Raw genomic sequence first — 19,822 nt, 5'->3', positions numbered from 1 at the left:
GATAAAAGAATTGTGCATTCGTCAAAGTTAATTATTTTTGTAAAATGAATCAAAAATCAACCCTGAAACCTGTTTCCAAAAATCATCAGAAAATGTACAAGTAGAAAATAGATGCAGAAGACTTTCAGGCTCAGTGTTTCAAAAAGAACATTGTGGTCTTTTTCAAATTTATTAATAAACATATTGCAGGGATGGTATCTGTGTAATATTTTGAAATGAATTTCTTTTATCTTATTTGGGAGAGAAGACTTCTTGATTAAATATCATCATATAAGGTGAAGAAAATTAATGTTTGCATTTCAAAATTGCTTTTACGAAACAGCTACTATCTTGAATAAGACATTTTCTGATATGGAGGTTATTACACTTTTTATCTAAGATACTGATACCACCAAGTGCAGTTTTTAGAATTTGCTTTAAGACGGAGTTATAAGTAAGATGGATTTTCATTAAGTAAAGCAGTTTATCAGAGATGCTTTCCACAATAAAGTTATAATCATTATGTAAAAAACAGTCCCTGAAGAGGAAGGAATTTCCTGATAAGTATAAATCTCACCACTGCTATTTAGTAAATATGAAAAAAAAAAATCCCGTCAAACCAATCTTTTTTTTTTTTTTTAATATACTTTTCTTTCTATTTTTGAATATGGAAACCTTGAGTGTTGTGTGTATGTGTATGTATGTGTGTATATATATATATATATATATATATATATATATATATGCCTACATGTATATATGTATGTATGTATGTATGTATGTATGTATGTATATACACACACACACACACACACACATATATATATATATACACACACACACACACACACACATATATACACACACACACACACACACACACACACACACACACACACACACACACACACACACACACACACACACACACACACACACACACACACACACACACACACACACGTATGTGTGTATGTATATACACACATACCTATATAACCTATATGTATAGGTTAATTTGATTAGGGTAATTAGGCAAAATATTGTATAATGATGGTTTGTTCACTAGACTATCGAAAAAAAATATAGCTCAAAGGGTCTAATAATTTTGACCTTAAAATGGCTTTAAAAATTTAAAACTGCTTTTATTCTAGGTGAAATAAAAAGAAATAAGACTTTCTCCAAAAGAAAAAAAAATAGTATCAGACATACTTGCTGTTTAAAAAAAAATAAAAGGGGGACTAATTATTCTGACTTCAACTATGTGCATACATACACACATATATATATATATATATATATATATATATATATATATATATATATATATATATATATATATATATATATATATATATATATATATATATATGTGTGTGTGTGTGTGTGTGTGTGTGTGTGTATATATGTTTTTTTTATTGTTTCAGTAAACATACTGGTATTTATTTATTTACTATTTTTCGTGATTTTGTTGCAAATATACTTTAAATATATGACAAATATATTTCGCAGCTGTGGGGCTCAATATAAAAGTCCAATATATATTAAATATTGAATCGAAAATACAGTTGTCAACATTCGAAGTGAGTCAAAAATGTTTTTCAAAATTGTCCTAGGACAAGAGTAGGTGTTGTTCAATAGTTTTAGGACAACTTTGATAAAAGGTGATGATCCACTTCAAATGTTGACTAATATATATTATAATAAAGCCTGAACACGCTCTTGATATGTCAAAAGTAATGTCATTTGCACGCTTATAATGTTAATCTATCTACGTCAAATATTTCAGTATATATACACCGGCATTTATTCATTTTTTTATTTATTTTTTCATGATTTTGTTGCTAATATATTTTAAATATATGCCAAATACATTTTGCAACTGTGAGATCAATATTAAAGTTGAATATATTATATATTGGTACGAATATATATTGTAATAAATATTAAAAAATGGCAAAAATTATTTGCAGAGTTAAAAAAATATAGCAAATATGTATATAGTAAATATTGTGGACAATTGTTTTTATTTTGAAATATGCATATCATTTTACTCTAAAGAGTAAAACAGCCCTTTATCAGACGTTATATTTGTTTTTTACTACTTATTAAACACTATTACTCCAATATTCAATAAATACTCTACTCTTAAGTCCCCAATCTGAAATCACTTTAAGAGCAAAAAGTCACATATTTATTAAAGTTTACTTTTTGTTAAAAGCTACAATAAATGACAAATCACAATGCATTCAGTACTAATCTAATAATGTATAAAAATTGACTATGTTGGCTTTTCTCTAAAAAACAAACATCTAATGACAAACATTTATGTTTTATTAAAAACATAAACAAATCAAGTGTGTTTGCAGAATTTTTTGTTTTTATTTTATATTTTCATATGGGATTTTTTTTTCTCTCCTCTACACTTTTTTTTGTGAAACCAAAGCCAGTCTGACCAAATTACAAAGACATAAATTACATAAATAGGCACGTGACACACATTCTCATCCATTACTTTCTTTAAAGCAGTTAATACACACATATCAAGTTGCCCACAATTAGGGCAACTTATTTTCTGGACATCAAGAAGAGAGAGGTTGCCCATGAGACAACCGTCTGCAATTCCCAGGTTTTAAAAAACAATGTAAAAGTGTTCTGATAAGACAATAGAACCACACTTTTCATATTCTGTCCAGAACCAGAAGTATTAAAATTTTGCAATTCATGTTTAAGGAATAGAAAGTGCATGACAAGACCACCAACCTAAAGAGAAAAAAAACTTAAAATAACAGAACTTCTCATCAAAGTAGAAAATTATCCTTTAAGCCAATTAAATACCCCCATATACAACTATATTACAAAAAAAAAAAAAACCTGAAAACACCAAAACAACTCAATTGCGAAATTCATTCAAATATTTGGAGCATTACAGAGTCAGATAAAAAGGTAATGTCAAATAAACATTTCAGCAAATTATCTGACACACGTGGTCATTAATCATCTTCATAATGAGAATGGCCAGTGCAAAAAAAATAGGTCAGTGTTTTACAAAGCAATGTAGTATCACAAAAAATAGGGAAAAAAAAAAAATTCAACCAGCCAAATTAATTTTATCGACAAGCGCATTTAGTAGCAATCATCTCCTCATACTCTTTATAAGCATAGGATTTGTCATTCTCAAAGGTTAAAACACTTAAAGGGTTATATTCTGATGGTACGCATGTAGGTCTGGGCACAGAAGAGTCCAACTTTTCATAAATGAGGTTCTGAACCATGGTGTGCATTGGCGACCCGTACATAAAACCCACATTCCTCGGACAAGATCCCTTGCAGTACCTCGGATTGTATTTTTTAGGCTCAATGATCCAATGGTCCAGTTTGAGCTCTTTGAAGCTCACTCTGAAATCATACAGGTCACAATCATCGGTCGTAAACTCATACATGGGGACGAGTTTAGGCATGCTGGTTTCTGAACTCTTTAGGGTGCCTCGTCGCCTTCGAGAAGTCGATTCCCATAATGTGGACTTTCCATCCCAATGGTTTGATGTCAGATCCACCATCCTGCCCTGTGTGCTTCTTCTCTGGTACGCCACCTCACTGGTGTCGTTAAGATAGAGAAGGAGTGATGGAGATCTGGGAGTTAACTCAACAGGACTCTTATGAATCTGGCCTCCAGGTCTGGAGATCATATCTTCGACGCAGGTCAGGTTGATCAGTAGGTGGATGTCCTTCTTATGGGCCTGAATGAGAGGATGAAGGAAGGAGGTCACGTCCACCTCCACCCAGCGGTGATGGACGCGGAAGCTGAGCAGGGGGACCGAGTGCTGGATGCCCAGATGGTTGGAGCACATCTGATCCTTGGAGGATTTCTGTTCCTTCATGTCAAGATAACAGAGCAATGAGAATGGAGAGAGGTGGTTGTGGTCGAAGGAGTACAGCAGGACGGATTTTAGCAAGTGTTCTTGTGACCTCACTCGATTCAGACTGTAGGAAATGTCTTGCATGAAGAATTCTGACAAAATAAAACAAGTCATGTTACTTTCTGCAACACATCTATTTGTTTGAAAGAAGCTTCTAAATTAAAGTTACAAAAGGAGGTTTGCCATCAATCAGGGTATCTTCCATCCATTCCGCATTTGTTTTCAAACAAAAAAGAAAAACTAAGAAAACTGACATTGTTCATTTTTTCTTTTTTTTCACACACAAAAAAAAAGATTTTGGCTTAAAGTAGGAGGAAATAAAATAAAAACAATTGGTAACCTTTATTATAGCCCCAGGGCCCAATGTGTTCTTAGTTCATTTACAAACGACAGCGAGCGTTTTGCACGCTGCTTATGCGCCCTGCTGTGCCTTGCATTTTAAACACCTCCTGCGCCTCACGTCTTTACCCTTGCACACCGTGCGCTCGCAATTGAAAAAAAAAGTAAACTCTGAGCGGAAAAAGTGCATTCCTCCCCCGTATGAATATGCTAATGACTTTACTTTGGCAAAACCCAACGAAAAAGCAATGGCAAAAGCAAGCAAAAAGAGAAACTTTTAACAGAATGTGATTTGGAGGCGCTGCTTTCAGAGGTAGACCGGAGAAAAACTGTGTTATTTGCAAGTTTGTCCCCTGGAATTAATAACAAAAGAAAAAAAATAGAGTGGGAGAGTTTAGCTAATGCGATTAACACAGTTGGGTCTTAACATCGCACTGAGTGGATAAAAAAAAGAAATAGTGCGACGTATAGGTGTAACATTTTGTAATGACTTTAGCAGCGTGAGTGGCGTAGCTCGTAAAGCGCATAGCAATATGTTTTGACACATTCGAGGAAGAACTCGGTTCGAATCCAGCTTCTGATGAAGTCATTCTTCTTTTTTCCCCCCACTACACATCAGATTTTGCCTACTCTTTATCACGAGGAAGACAAGTAGGAATCATTAATAAGTCTGTGCATCATATTTTATTTGCACATTTAATGAATGGAGCAGTGGCGCAGTGGGTAGTGCTGTCGCTTCACAGCAAGAAGGTTGCTGGTTCGAGCCTCGGCTAAGTTTCCGTTTCTTTGTGGAGTTTGCATGGTCTCCCTGCGTTTGTGTGGGTTTCCTTTGGCTGCTCCGGTTTTCCCCACAGTCCAAAGACATGCAGTAGGCTAAATTGTCTGTAGTGTATGAGTGTGTGTATGAATGAGTGTGTGGATGTTTCCCAGAGATGGGTTGCAGCTGGAAGGGCATCTGCTGTGTAAAAACCTGCTGAATAAGTTGGCGGTTCATTCCGCTGTGGCGACCCCAGATTAATAAAGGGACTAAGCCGACAAGAAAATGAATGAATGAAATCACTATTTTATGCTAAACCACTGCAAGGCAATCCTTATGCTGAGTAGCAAAATATTGCAATTGTGTACATATAAGGTTTGGTTCGTAGGGTGGGCGGGGGTGGGGTGGGTCTGTGGGTTGTTGATATGTCCCTTATGGACATTTTTGTACTCTACTGACCTCTGGAAACAGTGGCTACCAAAGCAGTATATCTTTTTTGTCAGATAAATCAAGCATTGTCTCCCTTTTGTTTAGCCATGTTTGACAACAGTTTACAGAAATGTCAAGGACAGAGATGCCCAAATTAGGGCCCACGGGCCAAAGTTGGCCCAGGGTAACCTTTGGTTTGGCCCACCATCCCATCTGAAAAGATGGGAGTAGGATTTGGTTAGTGTTTTTGACAAAGATGGTCATTTCGAATTTAATGTATACCCTTTTTATTTCTTTGTTTAATTGAGGAGATACAAAAAACCCAATTAGCCCAGCTGGTTCATATGAATCAGACTTTTAAAATGTAAATTCTGTTACTAGACAGAGAACAATGCACAAGATATGGGTGAGCAAATCAAGGCAAAGGCAGTAGCACATATATTAGTGTATTCAGTATTGAGCTCCATTGTGTTATAAATGGGATTCAGGGATTGTTTATGTCTTTACAAAAATTAGTTGATTATAAAACTTAAAAAATTATACCGCATCATCATTTAATGTTTTAAAGCAACTTTTTCTAGCTATTTTAAATAATAAGCAAACAAATGAGCAAATTTAATGTAATACGGTTTAGTATATTTAACTTCGGCCCACAGCCCTCAATCAAGTTTGGTTTTTGAACCTTTATACGAAAAAGTTTGGTCAACCCTGGTCTAGGATGTGATCGAACCATTTGTAGAGGACTGAAATAACCTGCTTGTTTTTCTGTCAGGAGATTGAGAAGAGCTACAAATAAAGAATTGCTTGAATACAAACTATTTAAGATAAAATAATTAACTTACGACTCACCAAAACACCCCACATCAAATTGATTGTTACGAATCAGTCTAATATTGAACGGTGTGAACATGGCATTTATACAAAGAACATTTATTGTAATAGTGTTTGGAATACTAGTGTAGTATTTTATTTATTCTACCTAGTGATTATAATACATAGTTTTACCGTATATTATGCTTCATTTTTATTCCAAATAGTAACATGCACTGTAAAAAAGTCTGTTATTTTACGTTAAAAAAAAACTTACAATAACGGCCGCTAAACTACAGACATTTACTGTAAAATAACAGACAGTAATTTACTGAAATTAACCAGAAATTTCAATTTAAGGAAGTTTCTTTAATTTAACAACCCAAAAACTTAAAATAACAGATTTGTTTGTACAGTGTGCTATACTGCTATCAAAAGTACACATTATAATCATGTTTTAAATGCCTGCACTTTTTTCATAAAGAATTTAATTTGTTAAAAAAGCATTATGAAATGTTACTGATACAAAATTAAGTCTGTGAGGTATTATGCATTTATTGAGTTACTTATTTTGTGTATTTCTGAAAAAAAAAAATATTTGTAATAAAGTATTTTGTAATAATTTGTAGGATTATTAAATGCCTAAACTACAAACTTTTTTTCCATAATATTTTTTGTTCCGTTTTCAGTTTGTACACATCGAAATACATCATTTTACAAACATTTAACAAGAAACAAACAAACAAAACTAAAAAAAAAAAAAAGTTAAAAACTGCTCTTTTTTTGTTGTTAATGGTAATCTATTCAAACATAACAATTATAATCATACTAAGTAGCAGGTACAGCAAATATATTGCAGAATCTATACAGAACTATAAGACTGGAACTGCATTGTTCACCAAAAATTATTTAGCAAATTTTTCCTCTGTTAATTCCACTTCTTCGATATAACTAATGAAAGGACTCCATATGTTTTTAAATACATGCTGTTTAGCTTTTAGTAAATAAGTAATTTTTTCCAATGGCAGGCTTGACAACATTTGTCTTATCCGTTAAATAGCGTTTGGTCTTTGCATCTTTGTCCATAGCAAAGCTACACATCTTTTGGCATAAACCAAGCTGAGGTCTAGAAATACTTGTTCACTTCTACTACTATTTGAGTCCTCTGGGTATAAGTCTAGCAAAAAAAGCTTTGGGTCAAGGAGGATTCATTTTGAAATGATAATTTCACATATGACTCTTACCTCTTCCCAAAATAATTTAATCTTTGTACACTGCCAAATACAGTTAAACAAGGTTCCTCTAGCTTCCAAATATGTTGTACAAATATCTGGAATGTTTTTTTTTATTATACCTATTTAATTCTGCTGGTGTTACATACAGTATGTTCGTATTATTCATTTATATTGTATAAGTTTAAGACGTGAATTTATAGACATTGTGTGAACTTTAGTGCAGGCTTTTTCCCAATCTTCTTCTGAAACTTCAGACTGTAAATCTTCCTTCCATGCATTCAACTTACAATAAGAATTTTCGGGTGAGTTCAATGTCAGCAAACCATAAAACTCTGATATGATACCTTTTCTCAAATTATCTTTAATCATCAAGTTTTCTAAAGATGAATACAAGGGTCTAAGATCATTATCTTGATTCGCTTTAATTGAACCAAAACTTCTTAATTGAAGATATTAATATTAATATTAAATGTAAGCCTAAACTCTTCAAAGGACATCATTCTATTTGAATCTGTCAAGTAAAGATCTTGAATCATTTTAAGTCCTTTCGACTCCTACAGTTTGAATGCTGCATCTGAACTTTAAACTACAATCTTAAACAGTGATGCTTATGAAATGTTTATATAATAAATATAAATCCAGCAGTCCAGAAAATACTGATATTCTTACTGGTTTGGAATGACATGAGGTGAGTTTGTTTGGTTTTTTGGATGAGCTGTCCCCTTAAGCAGATCCACCAATAAGAATGAAGTCAACAATAAAATCTCATTCATTCATTTTCCCTAGGCTTTGTCTATTTATTAATCAGGGCTTGCCACAGTAAAATGAATCGCCAACTTATTCAGCAAATGTTTTACACAGCGGATGCCCTTCCAGTTGCAACCCAGTACTGGGAAACATCCATACACACTCATTCACACACATACTGTTCACTAAGGGCAATTTAGTTTATTAATTTCACCTATAATGCAAGTGTTTGGACTGTGAGGGAAACTGGAGCACCCGCAGGAAACCCACACCAACACGGGGCAAACATGCAAACTCCACACAGAAATGCCAACTGGCAACATTTTGCCTAAAATATGCTTAGAAAAATGTTAATAATCGCTTGGTATTAACCTATTGAACTCTAAACCGGCGATATTTAGGAGAGCTTATGAGATATTAATTGTTGTATTCAATGCATTTTGTTAAATACTTTAAGAAATGGAACATAGCAGGCTATTCAGGTGAATATACATAAGATATATAGGTCTACTGTACTTCAGAAACAGCACAGCCTAATATATCAGTTTCTGATCTCTATGTGTCTATGCATCCCTTCGTTTATTTAACCAAACATTGTACTTTTAGATTGTGGCGTAATAATAAGCATACCTCTGTTTTGCTTGAGACACTCTTCCCTAGGAGTGATCAGACGAGCGGTGTTGTACAGGTGAGAGGCTTCGGGGCTCCTGTAGGGTTTGGATGACTGTTTGTACAGTCTCCTCATGTAGCGCACATATCTGGAGTCAGGTTTGGTTCGGTGTGTAAACTCTCCCCATGGGTTCTGCTCTGACAAAGCCTTTAACAAAGGGCTCAGGATATTACCATGTTGAAGGGGCACGTCGGGTTCAACAGACTCGTTTTCAAAGTTGTAGCTTGATGTAATTGACAGTCCGAGAACTGCGAGGACAATTAATGATCTGGGTAGGTAACAAAGCGCACTACATTTAAAAAACAGCGTCGCCATAATAAATAACGTCGGTTTATTTAAGAACGGTCCCGGAGAAAACCTCGGTGTCTTCGGCCAAACTACACTTCCGTCGCCTTTTCCTGACAGGTGTGCCCAATCAATCAGGCCGATGTTTTGGGTACAAAAGCCGGTGAAGGTTTGCATAAAGTGCGCATCAGTGGGTTTAGACGCGACTATTGGTGTAAATCCGGTTTTGGTGTTATATATTTGAAGTTTTTAATGGTTGATGCATCAAATTAGATCGAATTTATGTTGACAGACATGATAACGTTTCAGTAAGGGAAATGAGAGCTGGCTGATTAATGTTTACAGTTAAAGCTAAATTAAATCTTAACATGATATAAAGCGCACATCTCTTAGAACAAGGGTGACCAAACAAGAGCCGTGGGCCGGAGGTGCACATACCAAACTATTTTATATTAAAGTTGCCATGTATAATTTCCTAATTTATTTCATAATAATTTAAAATTAATAAAACATTACTTTAAATTGCATTAATTATTACTTCATTATTTTTATTAGTATTAATCTTTGTTATTATTTAAATCATACTAATGTAATAACTTTTTTAAAATTATAACTTAAAAACGTAAACAATCACATTTATAGCACAGTGGAGTTCAATGCTGAATAGTCAAGCAGAATCTGCCTTTGACTCTTTGCTCACCAAAGTCTCTACATTGTCCTGTGGCATTGTGTACATTTAAACAAAATCTGATTCATTTACACCTTTTAATTTTAACATTCAGTTAGTGTTTAACAATAAAAGAAACAAAGGGTTGAATAAAATTTGAAAAGACAATCTCGAAACCATCCCCATCATTCTCCCTCTCTTCTCAGATGTGATGGTGGGCCAAATCAAAGGTCACCATGGGCCAACTTTGGCCCGTGGGCCCTAGTTTGAGCATCTCTGCTTTAGAAGATCTTATTGAATCATACAGATATATGTTTGATCACTTATAAATGTTTTGAAGCATCAGTTTCAATAGAGAAACACAAAAAGAAAATTCTGCAATAATTTACTCATCCTTTTTCTACTATGGAAGTTCATGGCATCCCTACTGAAGAAACCAGCTTAAATTAGCTTAGATGGGTTTTGTTTGGGCCACTTCCAGGCTGGTCTTCGATGGTCAGGCTGAGAAATTAGCTGGAATAACCAGCTGAAACCAGCCCAACTAGACGGTTAGTCTTAGCTTGTTTAAGCTGAACCTAGCAGGTTTTGGATGGTCTCCCAACCTGGTAGTGGCCCAAACCCCTTTAAAACCAGCCTGATGACCGGCTAAAGAAGCCAACCAGTTAAGGTTACACTAGAAACCAGCATTTTCCAACAAAAGAAAGAAACCCATAAAGGTTTGAAAGCACATGAGAGAATAAATGACGTCATATTTTGGGTGCATTATCCCTTAAAACAAAGTCTTTAACTGCAGATAACCCATAAGAAAGGTTGTAACGATTATACCCATATTTTACAGCATGCACTTGTCCTTCCTGTTAGACAATGTCAATGGGAAGTAGACAGTTTGAATTTTACAAACCTCAAACGTTGTTTTAATTTGCATTGTCAGAATGCAATTAAGGTGATCTTGCATGACATAAATTCATGCAATACTGCCAGTTTACAGAGTTTTACATTTTAGGAAAATGTTAACTGTAACATTATAGGATTAGAAGCTGTTCAATCTGGAAGAGTAATTAAAATTTGTTCAAAAAGATGATGATATGTTCAAAATGGAGAAACACATGTACTTAAAACTTCCCAGAAATTAAAGATGACACTAATACACATGTGCAAAGCAAATGTCACAGGTCAGACTTGTTCCGCAATCAAGTTATCAAAAGTGTTTTGTACCCCCTGTACTGTACCACCAGTCTGCCCTAATTTGTACAGGCCAAATAATACAGATGCACTGATTGCACTCCTACAAAATCATTCCATAATAGTGCATTATTTCACAATAGAGCTGTTTAAATATTCTGCTAAAGTGGTTTGACCTGAATCGAGTCATTTAACTAAATTTTTTAATGAGAGTATAATGTCAGACCAAAGACATGTTTTAGTGACAAAATAATTTTTTCTTTAATACATGGAAGAAAAAAAGCCACTTGTAATAGACCCGAGTTATTTATTAATGATTTTTAAAATGGTATTTATAAGAGCTATAATTTATTTAACTATGTTTAAGACAGCCAAACTGACAATTTTGAGATTTGCCTAAAAATATAATAACACAGCCGTTTTTATAACAAGAGATCCATGAAAGACTAAAAAATGTTCCACTATTTACTGCGTTTAAATTTTGACAAAATTCATTTTATTCATGTTTATTGAGTGACAGTGAAAATCCAATGAAAACAAATATGGGCTATTGCCATTTATATTGTGTGTATTGCTGAGTACTTCAATTACACAGCGACCAACAAACCACACATCGATGTAAAGCATATTTATTAATTTTTCATATGATGTATACATCTCAATTTCAGAAAACAACTGGACACATACTGTAGGACTGGTTTTGGTCCAGTGTCACATATACTGTACGCTATTTTGCTAATGAATTCATTTTACTAATTGAAAACCACAATTTCAAAAACCCTCCAGGGAACCCTCAGCGATTATTCTACCGATGTCATTCCTGAACCAATCGATTCAGTTCTGAGGCAAGAAATTCATTTTGTTGCCTTTTGTTGAAAAAACATACTTAAGCAGTAAACAATACCATTAGTGCATTATTTTATTTGAAAAAAAAAAAAGAAATCACAATTAAGATTTTTACATTTGGCAACTAATATAGATTCTCCATCGTTTGTTTTCCATGACGTTTCCAGTGAAGTGAAGCAGTTAAATGTTGAGGGCAACCCTGGAACCCTGTGTAATGTTCAAGAAACAAGGGAACATCCTGAAGGTCAAACAATGACCCTGGAAATCAGGAGTCAGAACACAGACCAATTGTGAATTGCCTAACTATAGTTGTTGTGACACACATAATCTAATGCTGTAATAAAAAATGTAATTATAGCAAAAAAAAATCCCTTACATTTATGTACAGAATGTGCAGTGCAAGTGCTCAAATTAGCTTCATAACGGTGAACAGTAAAGCCAAAGGATATAGTTTGTGAAATGACCTTGCTTCACAGACGAACAAGAGCAGCTCTGACTGAGGGGCAAGAGCTTTCGCATCATTACAGATCATTGCACACCAGTCAAAAGCCTCTGAATGAAGTTATGCTAAGCTCCGGCGCCCATGAAATCATGCCTAAATCACCGCCTGACTGGGACAAAGACCTCATTATCTTTTCCAGGCTGTTTCGAACGTTCATAAATTCCTGGTTAAAAACGTGCCTTTATTCTCACACGTTATTTCAGTAATGTGATCATTTGCATACGTTCTGATCTCATTTTAACATGGTCTATCTAGTTCTTAAAGCTCTGTGCTAAAGTTTATCTCTCCAGGATTGCACAGACATAAAATGAGTTGAAGGACAGCACGTCTACGTCCCACACAGAGGCCTCTCGCCTTCATTCAATGACATGAGTGTTTCTTTGGCTTTATGCAGAGTACAACACTGATAAGATGAATAACTCTGAGGCAAATCAGAAAATGCCATGTTGATTATTTTTATCTTTTCGTAGACAATTTGAGGATTGTGTCATCATTTATTCATCCTCAAGTTGTTCAAGACATGCATTTATTTTTCTTTTTTTATGACAAAAGATGACATTTTTAAGAACCACAACAAGTATAACAGTGCAAGTCAGTGTGGACCAGAAAAAATGTGATCAATAACATTCTTTAAAAAAATTCTGTGTTTAGCAGAAGATATAAATTCGTACATCTGTGATAAGCGTTTTATATTTTGAAATGTATACATCTCCTGAAAGCTGAATAAACAATCTTTCCATTGATGTATGCTTTATCAGGATTGGATCAAATCTGGAATCTGGGCTGGAGGTTCAAATTAATGTAATTATACATTTTAATCACTTTAAATCACTTTTAAAGCAAACTTTTTGCTAAATGAACTGTTTAGCCATGCAAACTACTAATTACAGTAGAGCAGCATGGTAGCTCAGTGGTTAGCACTGTCGCCTCACAGCAAGAAGGTCGCTGATTTAAGTCTCTGCTGGGCCAGTTGGCATCTCTGTATGAAATTTGCATGTTCTCCCCGTGTTTGCCTGGGTTTCCTCAGGTTTCCCCACAGTCCAGACACGCGATATAGGTGAACTGAAGAAACTATATTGTCTTGTACTCCAGTCACACTAGAGTTTGTGTGTGCAAAATTCTGTTGTACGGCCCTTTGAAAAGGGGTGGGATTAAACAAGATGATTAGCCATTTAAAAAAAGTGAGAGATTGGTCCATGTTTTAAGTTCCTGTTCTAAGTGGTCATGTCTTGATCTTTGACTGGTCTTGTGATGCGATTTTGCAGGTCAGAGTTCACCAAGCTTGAACTTTTCAATGCAGCGAACTACGAAACTTGTTGCACGAGCTTGCATTTCCATTCTAAGACATTTGTGTTTGTATAAATGGAAGCCTATAGGGAGAAAAGTGCAGTGTGACCGCAGCTTCAGTATGTGAGAATGTGTGTTTCCCAATACTGGCTTGCAGCTGGAAAGCCATCCACTGCGTAAAACATATGCTGGAATAGTTGGATGTTCAATCCACTGTGACGACCTTTGAATAGAGACTAAGCCGAAGAAAAATAAATAAATATTTACAATAGGAGTCTTACGAATGATCTTAATGAAACATGATTTTTGGCATAAAAAAAAATTCTGTCATTTGAACTAAAACATGTATTTTAACTATTGACGAAAATGTACTGGTTTTGTGGCCCAAAGTCAGAGATTTGTAATTTCTTGCATGTGACAAAATAACAATTGCTTAAAAAAATATATAAAAATTACGTGAACAATATTTTCAGGCATTATTTTGGCAAAATATCCTGCCATTGAAACATCTGGGCCCGGTTTTTCAAAAGTAATCCACTAGGATTTTGGATAGGGGATTGGATCAAATCTTAAAAATGGGTTTTTCAAAAGAAAAAACAGATTACATAATCGGATTAGATCACGTAATCCAATCTTGGTTTTGATCCGGATCAAACCTTTAGTTTGGGTTTTTCAGACCTTTTTTGTAGGATCTGGATCACTTTGATCCAAAAAACCTGGATTAAACTGATCCCATCAGAAGGGTGGATTTAGCGTGGATTTCATGCCTAAAACGTAATGAAAACTTTAAAAAAATGTATTAAATAATACTATTTTTGAATCATGCAGTATCGTACGAGGTATAGTATTTATTCATAAGGTTTTAATTTTATTTGTTCATCTGTCAGGCTATAGTGATAATTGGCTTTAACATATTTAGCCTTTCAGTATAGGCCTCCTGCAAAGTAGAAAGAGTTTGGCCTCATAAAATAATCCCCCAAACAGCTGTGAAAATTGACCAAAAACAATCAATTTTATTCTGTCTCTAATTGATATATATTTATATTTTTAGAATATTTATTAGTGATGCATGCAATGATTACAGAATGAACAAAAATTGCAAAGAATGGCAATTACTGATTTTTTAAATCTCTTTTAACAATTGCAAAAAGAGACTGAAAGGGCAGAAGCACAACTTCGTCTGGCAGAGAAACAACTGACTCTGACCAAACTGCAGCAAACCAAGGCCAATGACTTGAGATCCGCCTCCTAAAGGGTACGCTCAGACAAGCTGCTCTCTCCACATCAGATGAGGAAGTCTGAGATTATTGTGGAGTTTTTGACATTAAGTCTTTTTTTTATTTACATCTATATTTGAAACTTATTATAAATATCCTCAATGTACAGTGTTGTAGGTCTCAAATGAGCGGACTGCTGGAAGAGGATGGGGTGGGCTTTTTCTTGCTTTTATTATTTATTATTATTATTAATTTAATATTTATAAAATTTTCTTAGTTTTCATTTCAAATAAAAATAAAGTTATATTGACCCCACGCTGACTGTTCTACTTGTCGCTCTTTACATATCTATAGTTCTACATTGTGATGTCCTATCCTGTTTGAGCACTGGTAATCCAGATTTAGTGATCCTGAAAAGTTCCTATCCGGATCAGATTGATCCAATTCAATGTTGCTTTGAAAAACTGGCTCAAAAAGTAAGCTGGATTACCTGATCACGGATCGCAAAAACAGAATTACTAAATCTGGATCAAGTTGATCCGGATTAAACCTTTTGAAAAACCGGGCCCTGGATGTTTTTGTGTCATTCCAAATATCCTGAATTATGTCTTATAATACATTCAAATATTAGCAAAAGTCCCCCCATTCCATTCAGCATAAATGCAGGACAATTAGTGCTATGAAAATGAAATACTTACTTTAGTGCTTGTTTATTTTTAAACTATAATTATTATTTTTATAAAAGGAAAATAAATTGTTACTTCACTGAAAAATTATTTTTCCCATTATTTACTCACCCTCATGCTCAATCTGAAGCACATGAATTCAACTTTGAAACATAAATAAAGATAATTTTATCTTCATTAAATGTCCTTTTACCCAATACTTGTTCAGCAAGCAAGTTAGTAAAACTGTTTCAAACGTATCCCTGTCCTGTACCACCAGTCTACCTAATTGGTAACACTTTACAATAAGGTTTATTAGTTAATGCATTTCCTAACATTTACTAATCATAAACAACACATGTACAGCATTTATTATTCATAATTGAACATTTACTAATGCATTATTAACATCCAAGTCCATGCTTGTTAACATTAGTTAATGCATCATGAGTTAACATGAACTAACAATGAACTGCTGTATTTTCACTAACTAACGTTAACTAACAAGAACATATACAGTAGTAGATGTATTGTTCATTGTTTGTTCATGTTAGTAAATGCAATAATTAACATTAACTAATAAACCTTATTGCAAAGTGTGACTATTTCTACAGGCCAAATCATCACAATCATTTTATAATAACGCATTCTTTCACAATAGAGCTGTTTGAATAATCTGATAAAATGGTTTGACCTGAATGGCCTTTGACCTTTAACTCAAATTTTAAATGATAACATAATGTCAAACATTTGTCATTTTAAATGTCTTTGCAAACCAATAGGCTTGAGAAATGTTTTTAAAAAAAGGAAACAAATTATAACTAAACTGGAAAAATATTTTTTCCGCATTATTTACACGCCCTCATGCTAAATCTATAAGACTTTAACCTTGAAGCATAAATAAAGATATTTTTCTCTTCACTGAACATCCTTTTACACAATACTTATTTTTTCAAACTTAAAATGAGCAGTTTACTCCACTTATATAGTTTAATATGAATTAAAAAAACTACATAAAATCTGTCATGTGAAGTGATCGAGTCTCTCCAGAAGACTTGGACTGAACTGCTTCATTTTCTTTACTAATGTTTTGAAGTCGAACTCGATTTTAGGGCCGCAGCTCTGCACAGTTTTGCTCCAACCCTAATCAAACACAGCTGATCCAGCAAATCAAGGTGTTCAAGACTACACGGAGACAGCGACAACAGAAAACGCATCCTGTGAGAAATGAGATGCTGCATTCTTCTTGATGGTCACATGACCTTCACGCATTTAAATAGAAAATTATATAAACATTACAGCACTCATAAAACGATTTATTGTTTTCCTCCTTTGTTTTCCTCCTTGCACAATACAAAAAAAAATTATTTTAATACAAATTTCAGCAAATAAACACTATTAATGTATTCCTTCATAGTTTCATGGTAATGTTTACTTTCACAGTCTCATTTAGGGAAATGCCTGAGACAAATAAGTTATATCTCCGAAATTTAATAATAAATCTGTATGAAATGCTGCGCTTCCCAACTTCTGGGACTTCTAGTCTGCTTTGAGAAGTCCCAGAAGTCTGCATTGACGCATACTTGATATCAAGAACACATCCGGGAACTTTACTGCATCTGGAACTGAACTTTGGAGGTTGATGATGACGTGAGTTGGAGCTGGTTGGAACTAAACTATGCAGAGCTGTGGCTCTCCAGGAATTGAGTTTTAGACCATTGCTTTAAGGCCAATTTCTTTAGACCTGAACAAGTTCTTCAGTCTTTCAGCTGTGCTAGAAACTATTAATTAGCTATTGTGCTAGCTATAAATATGGTAAAAATTTACTAAGTCATTGACAAACATAATTATCAATTATGTAGATTCCAGGCTGTACAATATGTAATTAAATTAGCAACACTATTTCACACATTATTTGAAACCTACAACAAGCTACACAAGTTCTGGTTTCTGAAGTGCTTTATCTGTCAGTTGAAATGCTTTGCGATTAAGTGCGTTGATCTTTCTGTTCATCCCTGATGAAATGGAAACTCATCCGACGTCTCTGTGTCTTTTTATGTCCAGCAACGTGAGGCTGAAATAATTTACTCAATGTGTTGAATCCTTTAGAGAGGTTCTGATCATCCTTCAAATAACATCCAGCATCCTTTTGAAGGCTGTGAGGGTCTCCGAGCATCTTTCTGATCTCGACTGACACATCCGGATTTAGATAATAGTAGGCTTTTTTACCACTGTTATCCCGTATGTTGGTGCTGGCACCATACTCGCACACCAGCACCGACAACACCTGTTCATGGCTATGAATGGCAGCGATGTGGAGAGGGGTATAGCCGTCATAAGACTTGGCATTAACATCGATCCCTGCACGGCTCTGTCTTGAAACATCAATGACTTTACACACCATTTCACTGTTTCCGCTTTTAGCAGCCCAGTGCAGGATTGTGAATCCAGACATGAAATTTCTCTTCTCTGCCAGATGAGGGTCTTGCAGCAGGAGGCTGTAAATTTGACGCCAGCTTCCTGCTGCTGATTTCACAAGCCACTCATGCTCCATTGCTCCCAAAGGAATCACATCCGAGTCTTTAGCCTCACCAGGTTTGGTGACTTTGCTACACCTTCTCAGTTGCGGTGAAGCCTGCACCTCCAGCTCCTTTCGTTTGACTCTCAGAGACCTGTAGAGAAAGCCTTCTCCACCGACACAGCTCTGAAATGCAGTCGATTTGACTTTGATACTCCTTTGAGAAGATACTGAAGGTGGCGGTTTAGTATCTGATGCAAGCGTTTTGAGGTTATTTTTTCCTGTTTCCACGTATTCTGGATTTGGTGGAGATTTTATGGCTACAAGAGCAAATACGGAACCAGTTTTGCCACTTTTTGCATCACTTGTCACACCGAGCACTCTTGCTGTTATAGACTCTGAACTTTCAGGACAACCAAGATCATTATTTCCACCTTTACTGCTATTACTCATAGTTTGGGTGGAACAATGGTAATAATTGTTATTAATAATATCCACATGCTCTATTTCACTCGACGGTTTGCAAGGCGATATTAACTCATGTAAACTGTTATTATGAGAGTAGTTTTCACCTGTAATGAATCCTTGGTATTTTTTCTTCACAGACACGTACTTCACATCATCGACTTTTATAACCACGGCGACGTTGTTGACCAGGCGTTTGAACAGGTCTCTGTTTTGTTTCTTTTCCGCGGGATCGCTGGAGTTTATAAGTCCTTTGAACTTGCTCACGAGCTCCGAGTTTTTCACTTTTCCTCCGTGCTCGAGTATAAAAGTTAAGATCATTTCTTGACTCAGAGCCATTTCTCTGTAATAGTTATGAGCGATGTTTCAACAACAACCTGCTGTTTCCGGTTATCCTCCGAAATCCTCGTGCCTGCTCGTATCCAAGACTAACGCATGAACGCGCAACGAATGAAGGATGCGGCTGCGCGTGCATGTAAGTGGGAAGCAGAGGTCACGCGCAGCGGCATCCTTGTGCATTCATCTCGTTCACCGCTATTTAGAAATAGCTACCCGACGCTGAAAAGGAAATCACAGCTGTTAGCTACACTGGTAACACTTTAACTGACAATGTAACTGTTTGGTGGACATTTTGTTTATTGGTTATCTTTTTAACTGAAGCTCAAAATTAGCTGAGGGGTGACAGGAAAACTTTGTTACTAAATAAATAGACATAATAAAAACAATCATTGGAAGATAATTGGTTGAATTAAGTTTTTAACCCAATGGTTTGGCCTTTTCATATTTTACCCAAACATCCCAGCATTTAGATTGTAGTCATTATAAGTATTTTTTAAAGAAATATGCCGCAGCACCCCCTGCCGACTGATTGAACATTTCAGATTATGATATGGTATAAACAGGCCCGTAGCCAGCCTGGTGAAAGGAGTGGTTCTTTTTTTTCTTAAAAAGTTTACCTTTTTGCTCGTATAGTTTCTATTCAACTATGAGATTTAAATACTGCATTTTAGTGATTTTTTGTTGCTGGATTAACTAGTCAGATGTCATCATAACCACACTTTTTGATGTACTACAATATTTTCTAAAAAATTGCAATAAAAAAATTTAAACAAGAACATTTTTTAAAACACAAATTTATTACATCATGTATCATTAGGAAAAAATGGCAATCTGTTAAAGTTTTAAAGTAAAAAAAACTGTAGCCCACTATCATTTATTAGACAGAAAACAAACTGGCCAGCACATTCAACTATCCTCAGTCACAATTTGGCCATTTCAATAAAAATAAATAAATAAATAAAT

The 19,822-nt window shown here is 34.9% G+C and overlaps 3 protein-coding genes across 4 annotated transcripts in view; all 3 read right to left on the bottom strand.

Annotated features, from left to right (window-relative positions):
* Nucleotides 1-19,822, bottom strand: part of atp7a (ATPase copper transporting alpha) — an 813,718-nt gene that overhangs the window by 744,429 nt on the left and 49,467 nt on the right. The gene's annotated exons all lie outside the window — the stretch shown is intronic.
* On the bottom strand, nucleotides 2,347-9,293 carry gdf9 (growth differentiation factor 9). Its single transcript, NM_001012383.2, has 2 exons — nucleotides 8,847-9,293; nucleotides 2,347-3,991 (listed from the first exon to the last, which is right to left on the bottom strand). The coding sequence occupies exons 1-2, from the start codon at nucleotides 9,199-9,201 to the stop codon at nucleotides 3,090-3,092; spliced, it is 1,257 nt and encodes a 418-aa protein (NP_001012383.2). The 5' UTR covers nucleotides 9,202-9,293; the 3' UTR covers nucleotides 2,347-3,089.
* Nucleotides 17,482-18,950, bottom strand: sowahab (sosondowah ankyrin repeat domain family member Ab). The gene has a single exon (XM_087281464.1). The coding sequence runs from the start codon at nucleotides 18,857-18,859 to the stop codon at nucleotides 17,525-17,527; it is 1,335 nt and encodes a 444-aa protein (XP_087137590.1). The 5' UTR covers nucleotides 18,860-18,950; the 3' UTR covers nucleotides 17,482-17,524.

This window comes from Danio rerio, chromosome 14 (assembly GCF_052040795.2).
Source record: "Danio rerio strain M-AB ecotype USA chromosome 14, GRCz13ab, whole genome shotgun sequence".
Lineage (NCBI taxonomy): Eukaryota > Metazoa > Chordata > Actinopteri > Cypriniformes > Danionidae > Danio > Danio rerio.
The sequence above is the reverse complement of the archived record's forward strand: the minus strand, read 5'-3'. Positions and strand labels throughout refer to the sequence as shown.

Excerpts from the sequence above, each read along its gene's own strand:
- sowahab (XM_087281464.1), bottom strand. The coding sequence starts at position 18,859 with ATGGCTCTGAGTCAAGAAATGATCTTAACTTTTATACTCGAGCACGGA.
- gdf9 (NM_001012383.2), bottom strand. The coding sequence starts at position 9,201 with ATGGCGACGCTGTTTTTTAAATGTAGTGCGCTTTGTTACCTACCCAGA. Across the intron at positions 3,992-8,846 it reads GTGTCTCAAGCAAAACAGAG|AATTCTTCATGCAAGACATT; the intron begins GTATGCTTATTA and ends TTATTTTGTCAG.